Source organism: Neoarius graeffei, chromosome 16 (assembly GCF_027579695.1).
Source record: "Neoarius graeffei isolate fNeoGra1 chromosome 16, fNeoGra1.pri, whole genome shotgun sequence".
NCBI lineage: Eukaryota > Metazoa > Chordata > Actinopteri > Siluriformes > Ariidae > Neoarius > Neoarius graeffei.
This window is the reverse complement of record NC_083584.1, coordinates 24,795,672-24,808,755: the sequence shown is the minus strand read 5'-3', so window position 1 is coordinate 24,808,755 and position 13,084 is coordinate 24,795,672. Positions and strand designations below refer to the sequence as shown.

General features: G+C 40.7%; 1 protein-coding gene across 2 annotated transcripts in view; it reads right to left on the bottom strand.

Moving 5' to 3' along the window:
• Positions 1-13,084, bottom strand: part of nfatc1 (nuclear factor of activated T cells 1) — an 84,585-nt gene that overhangs the window by 25,257 nt on the left and 46,244 nt on the right. The window contains exons 7-8 of one of the 2 annotated variants that reach the window (XM_060942020.1): positions 6,627-6,682; positions 2,561-2,693 (exon numbers count right to left, since the gene is read on the bottom strand). In XM_060942020.1, coding sequence (XP_060798003.1) covers positions 2,561-2,693; positions 6,627-6,682 — 189 coding nt within the window. The remainder of the gene's footprint in view (positions 1-2,560; positions 2,694-6,626; positions 6,683-13,084) is intronic. The other variant, XM_060942021.1, reaches the window with a different exon arrangement.

Here is a 13,084-nt window from a genome sequence, read left to right as displayed (position 1 = left end):
AATTGACATCATCTTGGTCTATCAGCAGATATTTCTTACTTTGAGATTTCTCATCTCATCTCATTATCTCTAGCCGCTTTATCCTGTCCTACAGGGTCGCAGGCAAGCTGGAGCCTATCCCAGCTGACTACGGGCGAAAGGCGGGGTACACCCTGGACAAGTCGCCAGGTCATCACAGGGCTGACACATAGACACAGACAACCATTCACACTCACATTCACACCTACGGTCAATTTAGAGTCACCAGTTAACCTAACCTGCATGTCTTTGGACTGTGGGGGAAACCGGAGCACCCGGAGGAAACCCACGCGGACACGGGGAGAACATGCAAACTCCACACAGAAAGGTCCTCGCCGGCCACGGGGCTCGAACCCGGACCTTCTTGCTGTGAGGCGACAGCGCTAACCACTACACCACTGTGCCGCCCACTTTGAGATTTTTATAATAAAATATAAGATTATTCACTTTGTTTTTAGATGCTTTTGTACATTTCAAGCTTTAAATTTTCTTCTGGCAAATAATCTTGAAATAAATGCTTAAAATTAGACAAATTAGCCAACAGCATGTGTTTTCAAGGTTAAATGATTACAACTATTCCTAGACATTGTTAATGATCATATATTTGGTTTATTCTTTATCTTAAGAAATGTTAGATTAATTCTAATGGACTATATTCAGTATATTTGCACTGGCCATATATTTTTTTCCCCCTGTGAATCAAAATTCTATTCAGTAGCGTCTTTAAAAGGACATATACCGTTTATCAAAGCTACACTATTCAGTAGGAAGTAATTATCATCATAAAGTGATATTATACTGCATTACCTAAGAGTATTATTCATTGCATTTCTGTTATTCAGCTTGTTGGTTGCTGTGGATGTACCCATGGCCTCTGTGGTGTGTCCAGTGTGTCAGCTAAGAGGACAGTGGAACACTGTCAGAGGGGACAGAGAGGCTTTACAGTGGCCAGAGCTGAAGGAGACAGGGCAGGGCTGGGTTCGGCAGCCTATGAATCATTACTTTGAACCACCCACTGGTTAGGCACCCTAATCCTGAGGCAATTAGTGGTGGTTTGGCCCTTTTTTAAACCTTTTCTTCTGGCAATCAGTTGGCATCTGAATAATAGCATTCACACAGTCAACTCCACCCAAGTGTCGCCTTTCCAGACCTTGTATAATGTAACAGGTATGGAAAAGAACATGTTTATTGAGATGGTTTTAGCAATGAGAAGAACTCTTTAGCTTAACCACTTTCACTGAATAAGACAGTAAAATGTCTGCAATTCAAATTGTTTTGAATCTTCAAACGAAGATGAGCAGCAGCATCACTGTTTTGAACTCTATAACATTTGAGGGCAAATCATTTTGAATTAGTTTGTGTGTTTGTAGATGTGTTGCTTAATTTCTTTAGAAATATGACTGAGACAGTGTAGAATTGATGCAGTAAATCCTTCCTCCCTTTATACTGTTTACAACACACACACACACACACACACACACACACACACACACACACACACACACACACACACACACACACAACTTTACGAAATAAAATGAGCTGGCATTATGATAACTAAAACCACACCAGTACCTCAAATAAACTTCCAGTTTTAAGCATGTTTAGCCAGCAAGGCTTATGTGATTAAGGGCAACAAAATTTTACTTGATACAACATTAAAATACTGAAAATTAATTTCGGGGCTGCTGCTATTTGCCAGGAAAACAGCTTGTGAAAGAGTGAGCTTGTTAACTAGCAAGCTAAAGGATCACCAGCTTCAGCTTTTAATTGAAATAAGCATTTAAAGGTAGACGGCCTTTCAGATTTTTGAAGTGTACGTCATAAAAAGAATTTTCCCTGACACCCAATTATTTTTGTTCAGTGGACCAAAAGTTACTGAATTCGAATCACAGACTTCCAACTTTATTAGTCTTCTTTAAAATAGAACAATTAATGAATTTAGGGCCATGTGGCCCAAAATTCTCCGCTATTTTTTCCTGCTTCACCATGACCCAATTCAAGATACCACATCATGCATCACGTGGTGGGCTTTCCCCATTTGTGCAAGGCATTGTGGGATACAAATTTGAAACCGGAGAGAAAAATGGAGGACGTGAGTGTGCGAATGAAACGTGAAAGATCGACTACAGTAACGGAAAGCGAGAAGAAAAGACGTTAAGGAAGTTTAAACTATGAGATATGAAATGGATTCACACATTAATGCAATTTTTTTTATTACTACATCTACTACTACTTTTTTAGTACAGTGTATTTCAAAATAAAGATTTTTTTAAATTTAATGTTAATTTAAGTTATTTATCTGAAATATACAAAGACTGACACTTTACCTAAACTATTATCTTTACTTTACATGTAATATCAGTCATACAAAAATGCCAGAACCACCAACAGATCTGAACAAGTGAAGCTTATGTGCTTTGATTTCATTAATTTTCATGAAGTCAGAAGAAAATACAAACACTATCCCCATTCCTAACCTTATTTGCAAGTTTAAGGTTATGTTGAGACAAATGTGTACACAGAGAAAGTAATGTTTTACCATTACATGGTAGGTAGGTGAATCGTTGGTATTGGCTTCTCTTCCGTTTGCCATTGCATATGTAGAAGTTCACCAGAACAGGGCTGGATATTCTTTGGCTTCGGTAAGTTGGAATCTCCACAAGCAAAGCTGTCTGTTGCGACAAAAAAGACAATATAAAAAGAATTTATATAAGGAAATACAAAATGCCCAATCAGAAGACATATTTTATTCTCCATTGACCTTAAGCACTACATTTCAGAGGCTCAGGTAAGGAATTTAAAATGTGAAAACATGTGGCTTCCACAGATATAAACATGGCTTACTGGCCACCAATGAACACTGACTGCATTGTGTCTGTGATTCAAATTCACACCATCACTGGGGTCCAGAAACCACAGGCACCCTGTGGCTATGGCTCAGTGAAATGGGGGTAGATGAGGTTGAGAGAGAGACTATGTAGCACACTGTTATTTTCATACCTTTCACCCTCGACAAGAGGGTTCTTCCAAGAACTCAAGACAACCCAGAACTCCTTGTTGTCTCCAGATGCTGCTGAACTTTTGACCGCTGCACTGTCTCTTGCCACTAGTCCTGCTCTAAAAGGGTCTTCACCCCCCATCCCTCCCTACCCTGAAATGAACCCCATGTGGCTGGGAGCAGACTGATGGAGGTGCTGAACAGTAGCCAAAGAGGAAGTCATCAGTCTTCTTGCAGGCTTTGGAGGCATGTGCAGGTGAGCTTACTGCCACTATTTATATTAGCACATCAGCATGGCTGCCGAGCAAAGCCAGATGCAGAGAATACTGCTAGAACAAAATTCATACCCAGCTTCATACTTAATGTTTTTTCTTGCTATTTTCTTCTCGATAACCTATTTTCTTACCAGAATAAGAATCTGTAGTTGAATTTATATCTACCAATAGAGTACAAAATGAACACTCAAATTTTATTCCCGTATTTGGCTCAAGTCATTTCCCATTTTGGTTTTAAATAATGGGTACACTCGCCTCATATGGCCCTCTCTGTAGGATAAGTACGATATTATACTCAGATGAAACCGAATGAGGCAACCAAGTGAAATCCCTTCAACTTCAAGGAGCTGAGTAAAAGTTTGGCATGGTGCATAGGGCAACTTATGAGACACAAGCAAGCATGTGGTTTCGAGTGAGTTACAAAATGTTTCATATTGAAAAAATATTGAAATACAGACAGAGGGTGAGGGAAGGGCAGAAATCTAAGTCAGCATTATAAAAAAAAGGTACACATTAATACAACTCCGATTCCAAAAAAGTTGGGGCAAAGTATAAATTGTAAATAAAAACGGAATGCAATGATGTGGAAGTTTCAAAATTCCATATTTTATTCAGAATAGAACATAGATGACATATCAAATGTTTAAACTGAGAAAATGCATCATTTAAAGAGAAAAATTAGGTGATTTTAAATTTCATGACAACAACACATCTCAAAAAAGTTGGGACAAGGCCATGTTTACCACTGTGAGACATCCCCTTTTCTCTTTACAACAGTCTGTAAACGTCTGGGGACTGAGGAGACAAGTTGCTCAAGTTTAGGGATAGGAATGTTAACCCATTCTTGTCTAATGTAGGATTCTAGTTGCTCAACTGTCTTAGGTCTTTTTTGTCATATCTTCCATTTTATGATGCGCCAAATGTTTTCTGTGGGTGAAAGATCTGGACTGCCGGCTGGCCAGTTCAGTACCCGGACCCTTCTTCTACGCAGCCATGATGCTGTAATTGATGCAGTATGTGGTTTGGCATTGTCATGTTGGAAAATGCAAGGTCTTCCCTGAAAGATACGTCGTCTGGATGGGAGCATATGTTGCTCTAGAACCTGGATATACCTTTCAGCATTGATGGTGTCTTTCCAGATGTGTAAGCTGCCCATGCCACACGCACTAATGCAACCCCATACCATCAGAGATGCAGGCTTCTGAACTGAGCGCTGATAACAACTTGGGTCGTCCTTCTCCTCTTTAGTCCGAATGACACGGCGTCCCTGATTTCCATAAAGAACTTCAAATTTTGATTCGTCTGACCACAGAACAGTTTTCCACTTTGCCACAGTCCATTTTAAATGAGCCTTGGCCCAGAGAAGACGTCTGCGCTTCTGGATCATGTTTAGATACGGCTTCTTCTTTGAACTATAGAGTTTTAGCTGGCAACGGCGGATGGCACGGTGAATTGTGTTCACACAATTCACCGTGGAATTCAGGAATATTCTGGAAATATTCCTGAGCCCATTTTGTGATTTCCAATACAGAAGCATGCCTGTATGTGATGCAGTGCCGTCTAAGGGCCCGAAGATCACGGGCACCCAGTATGGTTTTCCGGCCTTGACCCTTACACACAGATTCTTCCAGATTCTCTGAATCTTTTGATGATATTATGCACTGTAGATGATGATATGTTCAAACTCTTTGCAATTTTACACTGTCGGTCGAACTCCTTTCTGATATTGCTCCGCTATTTGTCGGCGCAGAATTAGGGGGATTGGTGATCCTCTTCCCATCTTTACTTCTGAGAGCCGCTGCCACTCCAAGATGCTCTTTTTATACCCAGTCATGTTAATGACCTATTGCCAATTGACCTAATGAGTTGCAATTTGGTCCTCCAGCTGTTCCTTTTTTGTACTTTTAACTTTTCCAGCCTCTTATTGCCCCGTCCCAACTTTTTTGAGATGTGTTGCTGTCATGAAATTTCAAATGAGCCAATATTTGGCATGAAATTTCAAAATGTCTCACTTTCGACATTTGATATGTTGTCTGTGTTCTATTGTGAATACAATATCAGTTTTTGAGATTTGTAAATTATTGCATTCCGTTTTTATTTACAATTTGTACTTTGTCCCAACTTTTTTGGAATCGGGGTTGTACATCATTCTGGCAGATGGTCCTTATTCACTGAGCGAGCACTGGAAACGGGTGTGGAAGCCTCGTAAAGTTATGAACCAACACAAAGTACCAAAAAAAAAAAAACTTGTTCAATATCATTATTCAAATTTACTGTGCCACTAAATGAAAATGGTGTTTTATCTCAAATCAAGAGGACAGCTTAATATGATTTATAATGACTATATATATATATGAATATATATGAACATAAATGAATGTGCTGAGATTTTGCGTTACTATTAAGCTTAATGCAAAACGTTCTGCGGTTTACATAATTTGCCCAAAAATAAGCCTGAAAACAGGTCAGTGCACAACACTGTAAAAGCAATCTGCAGTATAAGAGACTCGTGTTGTTTTGGGTATGAAGTATTCCATCCTATAAAACACAATTAGAAAGTCCTTTCAATATAAGAATTAGGAAGTGTTTGTCTCTGCTATAAACATGCTAAAATTATAAGACCAGTGCTTCAGATGGCGATCCGTTCAGTCACATTCCCAGACTGAGACAAAAGGCTAATAGTTCATTCAAGTCAAGCAAATTCCATGTTGCTTTGGACGCCACTGGCTAGGTATTGCCTGTGTTTAAAATGGGCCTGTTCCAACAGTCTATGCTTAAGGGCCTGTAGACAGACATGCTTTAATAGTGTGCATGTGTGTATGTGCGCGTGTGTGTGTGTCTGTGTTTATAGGGAGCAGGTGTACTGCCTCACACATAGACAGTGACTATTCCCAAAACCCAAACTGTGGCCACTAAGCTCTAGAAGAATGAGTCAGTCAGTCACTGAGAGGGCAGAGAGTGTGTGTACATATTTGAACTGAAGTGTATATGCCTGTTAGGTATGTGTGTGTATATTCAGGATGTATAGCCATTGCTAGACTCAGAAGTTAAATTGATACACTACCAGTAAAACGTTTCAGTACACTAGACTAGTAAATATTTAGTAGAATAGTAAACATGAAGAAAGCCCTTCTAAGGGTAGGGGTGTACAAACTTTTGACTGGTAATGTACATGGTATATATTTGTATGGGGCAAGGCTTTGGCTTGTCAGTTCTTGCAAACAGCTTTCATCATCTGGCATGATATTTTTAATGATAGATTAGATATGTAAAAGCTTTGTGTGTGTGTGTGTGTGTGTGTGTGTGTAAAGTTGTCAAATAGAATGACTTACAGGTTTAAAGGAGTCCTTTTCAACTTTGGCTTCCATCTCCCATATGTGATGGCCATCTGAAAATATAAAGAGGTATAATTTTATTTAAACTCTATAAAAAAAAGTCTAATTACATTAGTCTCTGATTTTTTTTAAAATAACTGTGATGCTGAATTAGGACCATGGCTGAAAGTTTTGGGACCAAAAGGTAACCGGCTCGATTCCTTGGACTAGCAGGAAAATGTGTGGGTGGTGGGAGTGAATGAACAGCACTTTCCCCTCCCTCTACACCAGGCCTGGGCATTTTCCGGCCCGCGGGCCGCATCCGGCCCTTTGGTTCATTCTGACCGGCCCGCGTAAGGTTAATTAGAAATTACAAAATAAACGTATTTTCTAATTTTACCTCATGCATGGACTGAATGTGCATTGCTTTTATTTTGAAGTTGTGTTCAACAAAAACGCAACGCGCGCGACATGAACATGACATGAAATCCCACGAAACCTAATCCCGCGATAACTACTTCCGTAATTTGTCCAGACCAACCACAAACTTGTACGTCATCCTTCAAACGGTCCAGCCAATCATATAGTGTGACGTCACCAGCAGGCGCCGGAGCCCGAGCCGATCTGTAGATCTGATACCTACACCGAATCGACTGATGATCATCTGTCAGCTGTGCTTCGCATCTCCACTTCAGACATTCAACCTGACTCTGATGCACTCGTTAAAGACCAACAGAGACTAGATTTCTCTCACTGAACAAATAAAAAACACCAAATGAGGTGATTAGACTACAAATGTGGGCATCATTATTATAATATGATGTATCTTGTTTGATATTTGGAGTAGAAAGACAATATTGTGATGTCTTTATTGTGTTTTGGGGTGAATGTGACTGAAAAAAATGGTACAAACGTTCACATTTTGTTAACCATTGTTTTGGGAAATTTGATTGAATAAATGACATTTTTTGTAAGGCAACCTCGTTTCTTCCATACTCTTACCAGTCTTAGCAGCTTGTAAAAACAATGATATTTATTGCTTTATATAAAGAAATACAATTAATATTATGCAGAATTTAGTTCAGCCTTTTGGTCCGGCCCTCCACAAAATTTTCTGTTTCTCATGTGGCCCTATGGAAAAAATAATTGCCCACCCCTGCTCTACACCCATGGCTGAATTGCCCTTGACCAAGGCACCTGACCCCTAACAGCTCCCCAGGTAATGACCTGCTGCCCACTGCTCTGGGTGTGTGTGTGTTCACTGCTTCAGATGGGTTAAATGCAGACAAAGAATTTCAGTGTACGCTAATGGTATGTGTGTATGTGACAAATACTGACTCCTTCTTCTATAAACAATAATATGCCAAATTATACGACAGATAATGTTTAAAACACAGGGGGATACAGTGACAGGGCAGCACTGTGGTGCAGTCGTTAGCACTGTCGCCTCATAGCAAGCAGGTTCTGGGTTCATAATTGACTGTGCATGTTCTCCCCATGCCTGTGTGGGTTTCTTCCAGGTGCACCAGTTTCCTCCCACAGTCCAAAGACTTGTGGATTAGGTCAACTACTCTAAGTTGCCCATAGGTGTGAATGGTTGTTTTTCTCTGTGTTAGCCCTACAATAGATGGTGACCTGCCCAGGGTGTACCCTGCCTCTCACCGGAAGTCAGCTGGGATTGGCTCCAGTTTCCCCCACAACCCTAATGGACAAGCAGTACAGAGGATGGATGGAGACAAAGCTTGCATAAGTATTGATGCCAGTTCAGTCAGGACCATTTTGTCAAAGAATTTTAATTTACATGCAACAGTTTATTTTGGTGGTGTGGTTCTGTTCTGAGACCTCCCTGCCCTTCCATGCGCCTATGTAGAAAGCCTTGAGGCAGGGAGAGCACACCTCCCTGCCCTTCCATGTGCCTACATGGAAAGGCTTAAGACAGGGAGAGCAGCAACAACAACAAAAAAAACCCATGGGGCACAGAACAGAGCAGGCACCAATGATAGAGATTACATCGATTAAGGTCGGAACATCGAACCTCCCTGCCCTTCCATATGCATACGTAGAAAGCCTTGAGGCAGGGACAGCACACCTCTCTGCTCTTCCATCTGCCTACATGGAACGGCTTAAGACAGGGAGAGCAGCAGCTAAAGACCCTGCCTGGGGTACAGAATGAGCAGACAACAGAGTGACATAAAGGTCAGCACAGTAAAAGGAGGCGCTGGGGTGGAGGTGGGTTGCAAAAATGGCTTGCAGAGGGAGCAGGCAGGTTACAGCAGCTTAAATAGCACCCTATGAGAGATATGCCAATAGAATGCTTAGAAGGGAATCGACTGAGCTGTCAGCTGATGTGGGCTGGCTTGAGACCGGCTGCAGTCAGCTGATGTAACTGCGATTGGCTGAGCCTGACTCCGTGATCTGCCTGAACTACGCTATGGTATGCTCGATTTGCACTCTTCAGCATTTTCTAGTGTTACAACTTGGAATTGAAATCAATCCAGTTAAGATTAAGATGTCTTAAATATACACAAAACAGCCTATAATACTAAAGTGGATGTACATCAGTATTGCTTGCAAAAAAAAAAAAAACAAGTCATCAATGTATTGTATTCACTGTGGAAGCACTGTGGAAGTACCAGTGAATTATTCATTGGCGTGGATTCCGTAAATTAGCTCAGGTGCAACAAGACGGCATCAGAAGTTGCATAATTAGTTGAATGGAGTCAAGCTGTGTGCAATAAAAGTGCGACATGATCTCAATGTAAATATACTTCTTCCTGGAAAGCCTGAGAGTTTGTTAGAGAACATAATGAAAAACAGCGTCATGAAGAACAAGGAAGTATCAAAGCAAATCTGGGACAAAGTTCTGGAAATATCAATCAAGGTTCCCCCCCAAAAAATAAATATACCAAATTTTGAACATCTTGGAGAACGTCATTAAATCCGTTATTTAAAATGGAAAAGAATAAGGCAAAATTGCAGCTCTGCTTAGAAGAGACTGCCCATGGAAAGTCAGTGAATGGATTAGGAAGACATTACTCAGAGAAGCAACCAATGGCCAAGCATAACTATGAAGGAGCTGGAGACTTCCACATCTCAGATTCAAGAAGCTGTTCACAGGATAACCATTTCCTAGACATGCAGTGGAGAGAAAAAAGGTATTATTGTAAAAAAAATAAATAAATAATCCATATTAAATCCTGTTTGGAGCTTGCCAAAAGGCATGTTGGAATGTTGTTCGCAAACTTGAGAAAAACGGTTCTCTAGTCTGATGAGACCAAAATCGAACATTTTGGCTTTGGCACAAAGTGCTGTGTTTGCCAGCAACCCAGCACTGCTCATCACCCCAAGAACACTATATTTGAAGCATGGTGGTGGTAGGGTAAATATCATTATATTGAGAGTTACCCTTAGCCTCTTAGTTGCTTCTGTGACTCATTCCATCCTTACCCTGTCACTGACTTCTGGTGTACATTTAAATCCATTTCATTTCCAGGTTGTACCACTACAAAATGTGGAAAATCAGCTAATCGGATTTTGGGCCTGATTTACAAAACACAAGAAAAATATTAACGCAAGAAAAATATTTCAATGGCACCATGTAGCTGATAGTTTTCTCTTAACCACATTTTAATGAGCACAACCATAACCATGCAGTTAGTAGAGCCAAAGCTCAAGCCTTAAGCTTACATCATATCCTGTCTGCCTCTGACCCAGCTGGGCCGTGAGAGAGTCTGATGTAACCCTAATGAGATGAGCAGAGCAAAGTGTGTGTGTGGCGAGCCTCCACTAAAGAGGAGCGAGACCCTTACATCATTCCCTTGTGGAATCCCAAAGCATATGACAAACAGTGTCTGAAACATTCAGTAAATGCAGTGATGAACTCCACTTCCATGATAACGATCAGTAAAGCTTGCGATGGAGAAGGGCAACGGGCATCTTGCGACAGTCATTTTGAAATCTGTGATCATTTGCTATCCTCATTAAAGAGTTTTATTGAACAGCAGGCGTTCTGAGACAAAAGGAATCTCATTTGCTATTTATATCGGAGAGATCACAGCTGAGACATTTTGACTCAGGGGGCGAAAACTAATGCAGTAATACTCAAAGCTTTGCTGTGTCAGAGATTGGGGGGGGAGAGAAATATTGAGTCAGAAAAAAGGGAAAGCCGTTCTCCTGATTTTTCCATTGGCACATGTTGATAATATATTTGGATAATTATGCATCGCTACCATAAAGTTCATGCCAATGTCGCCCCTGGGTTTAACCTGAAATAGAAAAGAAAAGGCAATTGTATTGGGTTTCCATTTTCATTTTCTCACTCAGACAGCTGTGATCACATGGGTTTGGAAAGCAAAGCTCGCCATGTGAAAGAGTTTAGCGAACGTAGAAAAAAAAAACATAACGTAAAAGATGATGGATTTTTTTAATATTACAATTAAAGTGGGCTTTCATTTTAAGGTTGACTTAAAGTCAATATCCAAATGCGTGACCAGTTAAGGTATCATGATGCTTAGCAAGACATCCTCAGCAGGGTGTAAATGATTCACAATTATAGCCTACATTTGGATACCAGATGTATTATTCAGACATGAAATTCCAGGTCTATTTTGATTTGCATTCAAAGAGTAAGGTTAGACGTTAGACTTGGGTTTAGTGGGCAGACAGTGAGGAGGACATCAGTCTGAGGCAGGAGGAGGCTGTGATGTGGCAGCCACCGAGACCAGCACTCTTTTATTAAAGCTCTTTCTCTTTCTAGGAGTTTTGCCAGCAGTGAACGTTAGAGCTCGAAGCCAGACTGCCAGGGCCAGAAATAAACATGCTTTGTAGATCTCCCCTCCAGTTTGTCTTTTATCTTCATGCCTCACATAAGTTCTCACTCTTTTTGCCTCACTTGTTATCTCGTATGATCTAGTCCTTTTTACTATATCTTCATTACTTCAGTCCTTTGCTCTCTCTCTCTCTCTGTTTTCGTCTCCTTCGTCCACAACTTCTCTCCTTTTTCACAATACAGAAGTAAATCCATAAATCGAGCAATTTCTTGGGGACGTACTGCTAGTAAAAGTGCTGCTGTAGACTGAACTGCTCCTAGTTATTATGGAAGCTTTCCTGGAAGGGAGCCATGTGAATGAAATAGTTCGCCTGTCTCGCTACGCTAGAAGAATGAGCACACGATGTTCCTTGGCAGATGGCGTCATCTTTAGTGGGCCCAATACAAGTTATCTTACTTCCCTTAAAGATTTAGTCACACAACAGTCCACAGAACAGAGCTAATTCAAACCACACCAGACCTCATGCTACAATATAAAGTGCCAAAATGAAACGCAAACTCTCTACATGACAACAGTATATTAGACATATTATTCTGTAGAGTTACTATAACATTAATAAATCAATCATTTTTAAATTAATTCTCAAAAGTCTATTTGAATGTCTTTCTCTAATTGTGACATCTTTAATTCAATTCATTTTTATTGGCACTTGTAACAATAGACAGTGTCCCAAAGCAGCTTTACAGGATACCAGAATTAGATCTAAATCCCTAATGAGTAAGCCAGAGGCCACAGCAGCAAGAAAAGAAAAAAAAAATCCTTGCGCTTACATAAGGAAAAAACCTTGAGAGAACCAGAGCCAAAAGGGAACCTATCTTCTTCAGGATCACACTGGATACCCCCATCACCTCTGAGAGAAAAGTATTTATCCATCGCTTTAATGATTCACCTTAAAGGTTTTCTAGGTATGTCAATCATTACAAAGTTTGTCGAAAGCTTTCCTCTTCTGGAAAAGTTCCAAGAATAACTTTGTCAGAAATCTAGAACCATTAATCATCCAAAGAATCCTGAAGGAAACCTTTCTAGAAGTCTAGTAAAACGTACATAAAGTCCATGGGTGGTTTGAACAGATCAGCAGAAGCTACAAGACTAACCGGGGTGGGGGTGGGGGGGATTCTCTCCAAATCCAGCATAAATCTACTGTGTTGCTCTGATGCTTCAAAGTCCTCAATCACACTTCTTATCGAATTTTGATTTATAACAACATCACACGCTGCTTGTGGATCTTGCCAGACTTCGCCCAGTGCTGCTCAGGCTTTAGGAATCAAAAAGCCTCTTGTGCTGTTGATTAGGGTGGGCCAAAGTGAAAGCCCAGCACCTCGGGCAGACATGCAGGAGGGCGGGTACACAACAGAGCCAAACTCCCTCCATTTATGTGTTGGACAGTAAATAAAAACAGATGCTGCTCTGCTCACTGTTGGCTTCTTAAAAGCCAACAGACTCAAAAGTCTGTCTTTCACGGCATATGGTTCAGTGAGCAGCATAAGAGAGAAGAGTGGCAGAAGGAGCAGATAAAAGGAAATGGTGGCTGAGTGGTTAAAGGCTTTGGGCAACTGATCAGAAAGTTGTGAGTTCAAATCCTTACACCCCCATGCTACCACTGAAGGTCCTTGAACAAGACCCTTAACCCTTTACTGCCCAGTTGTA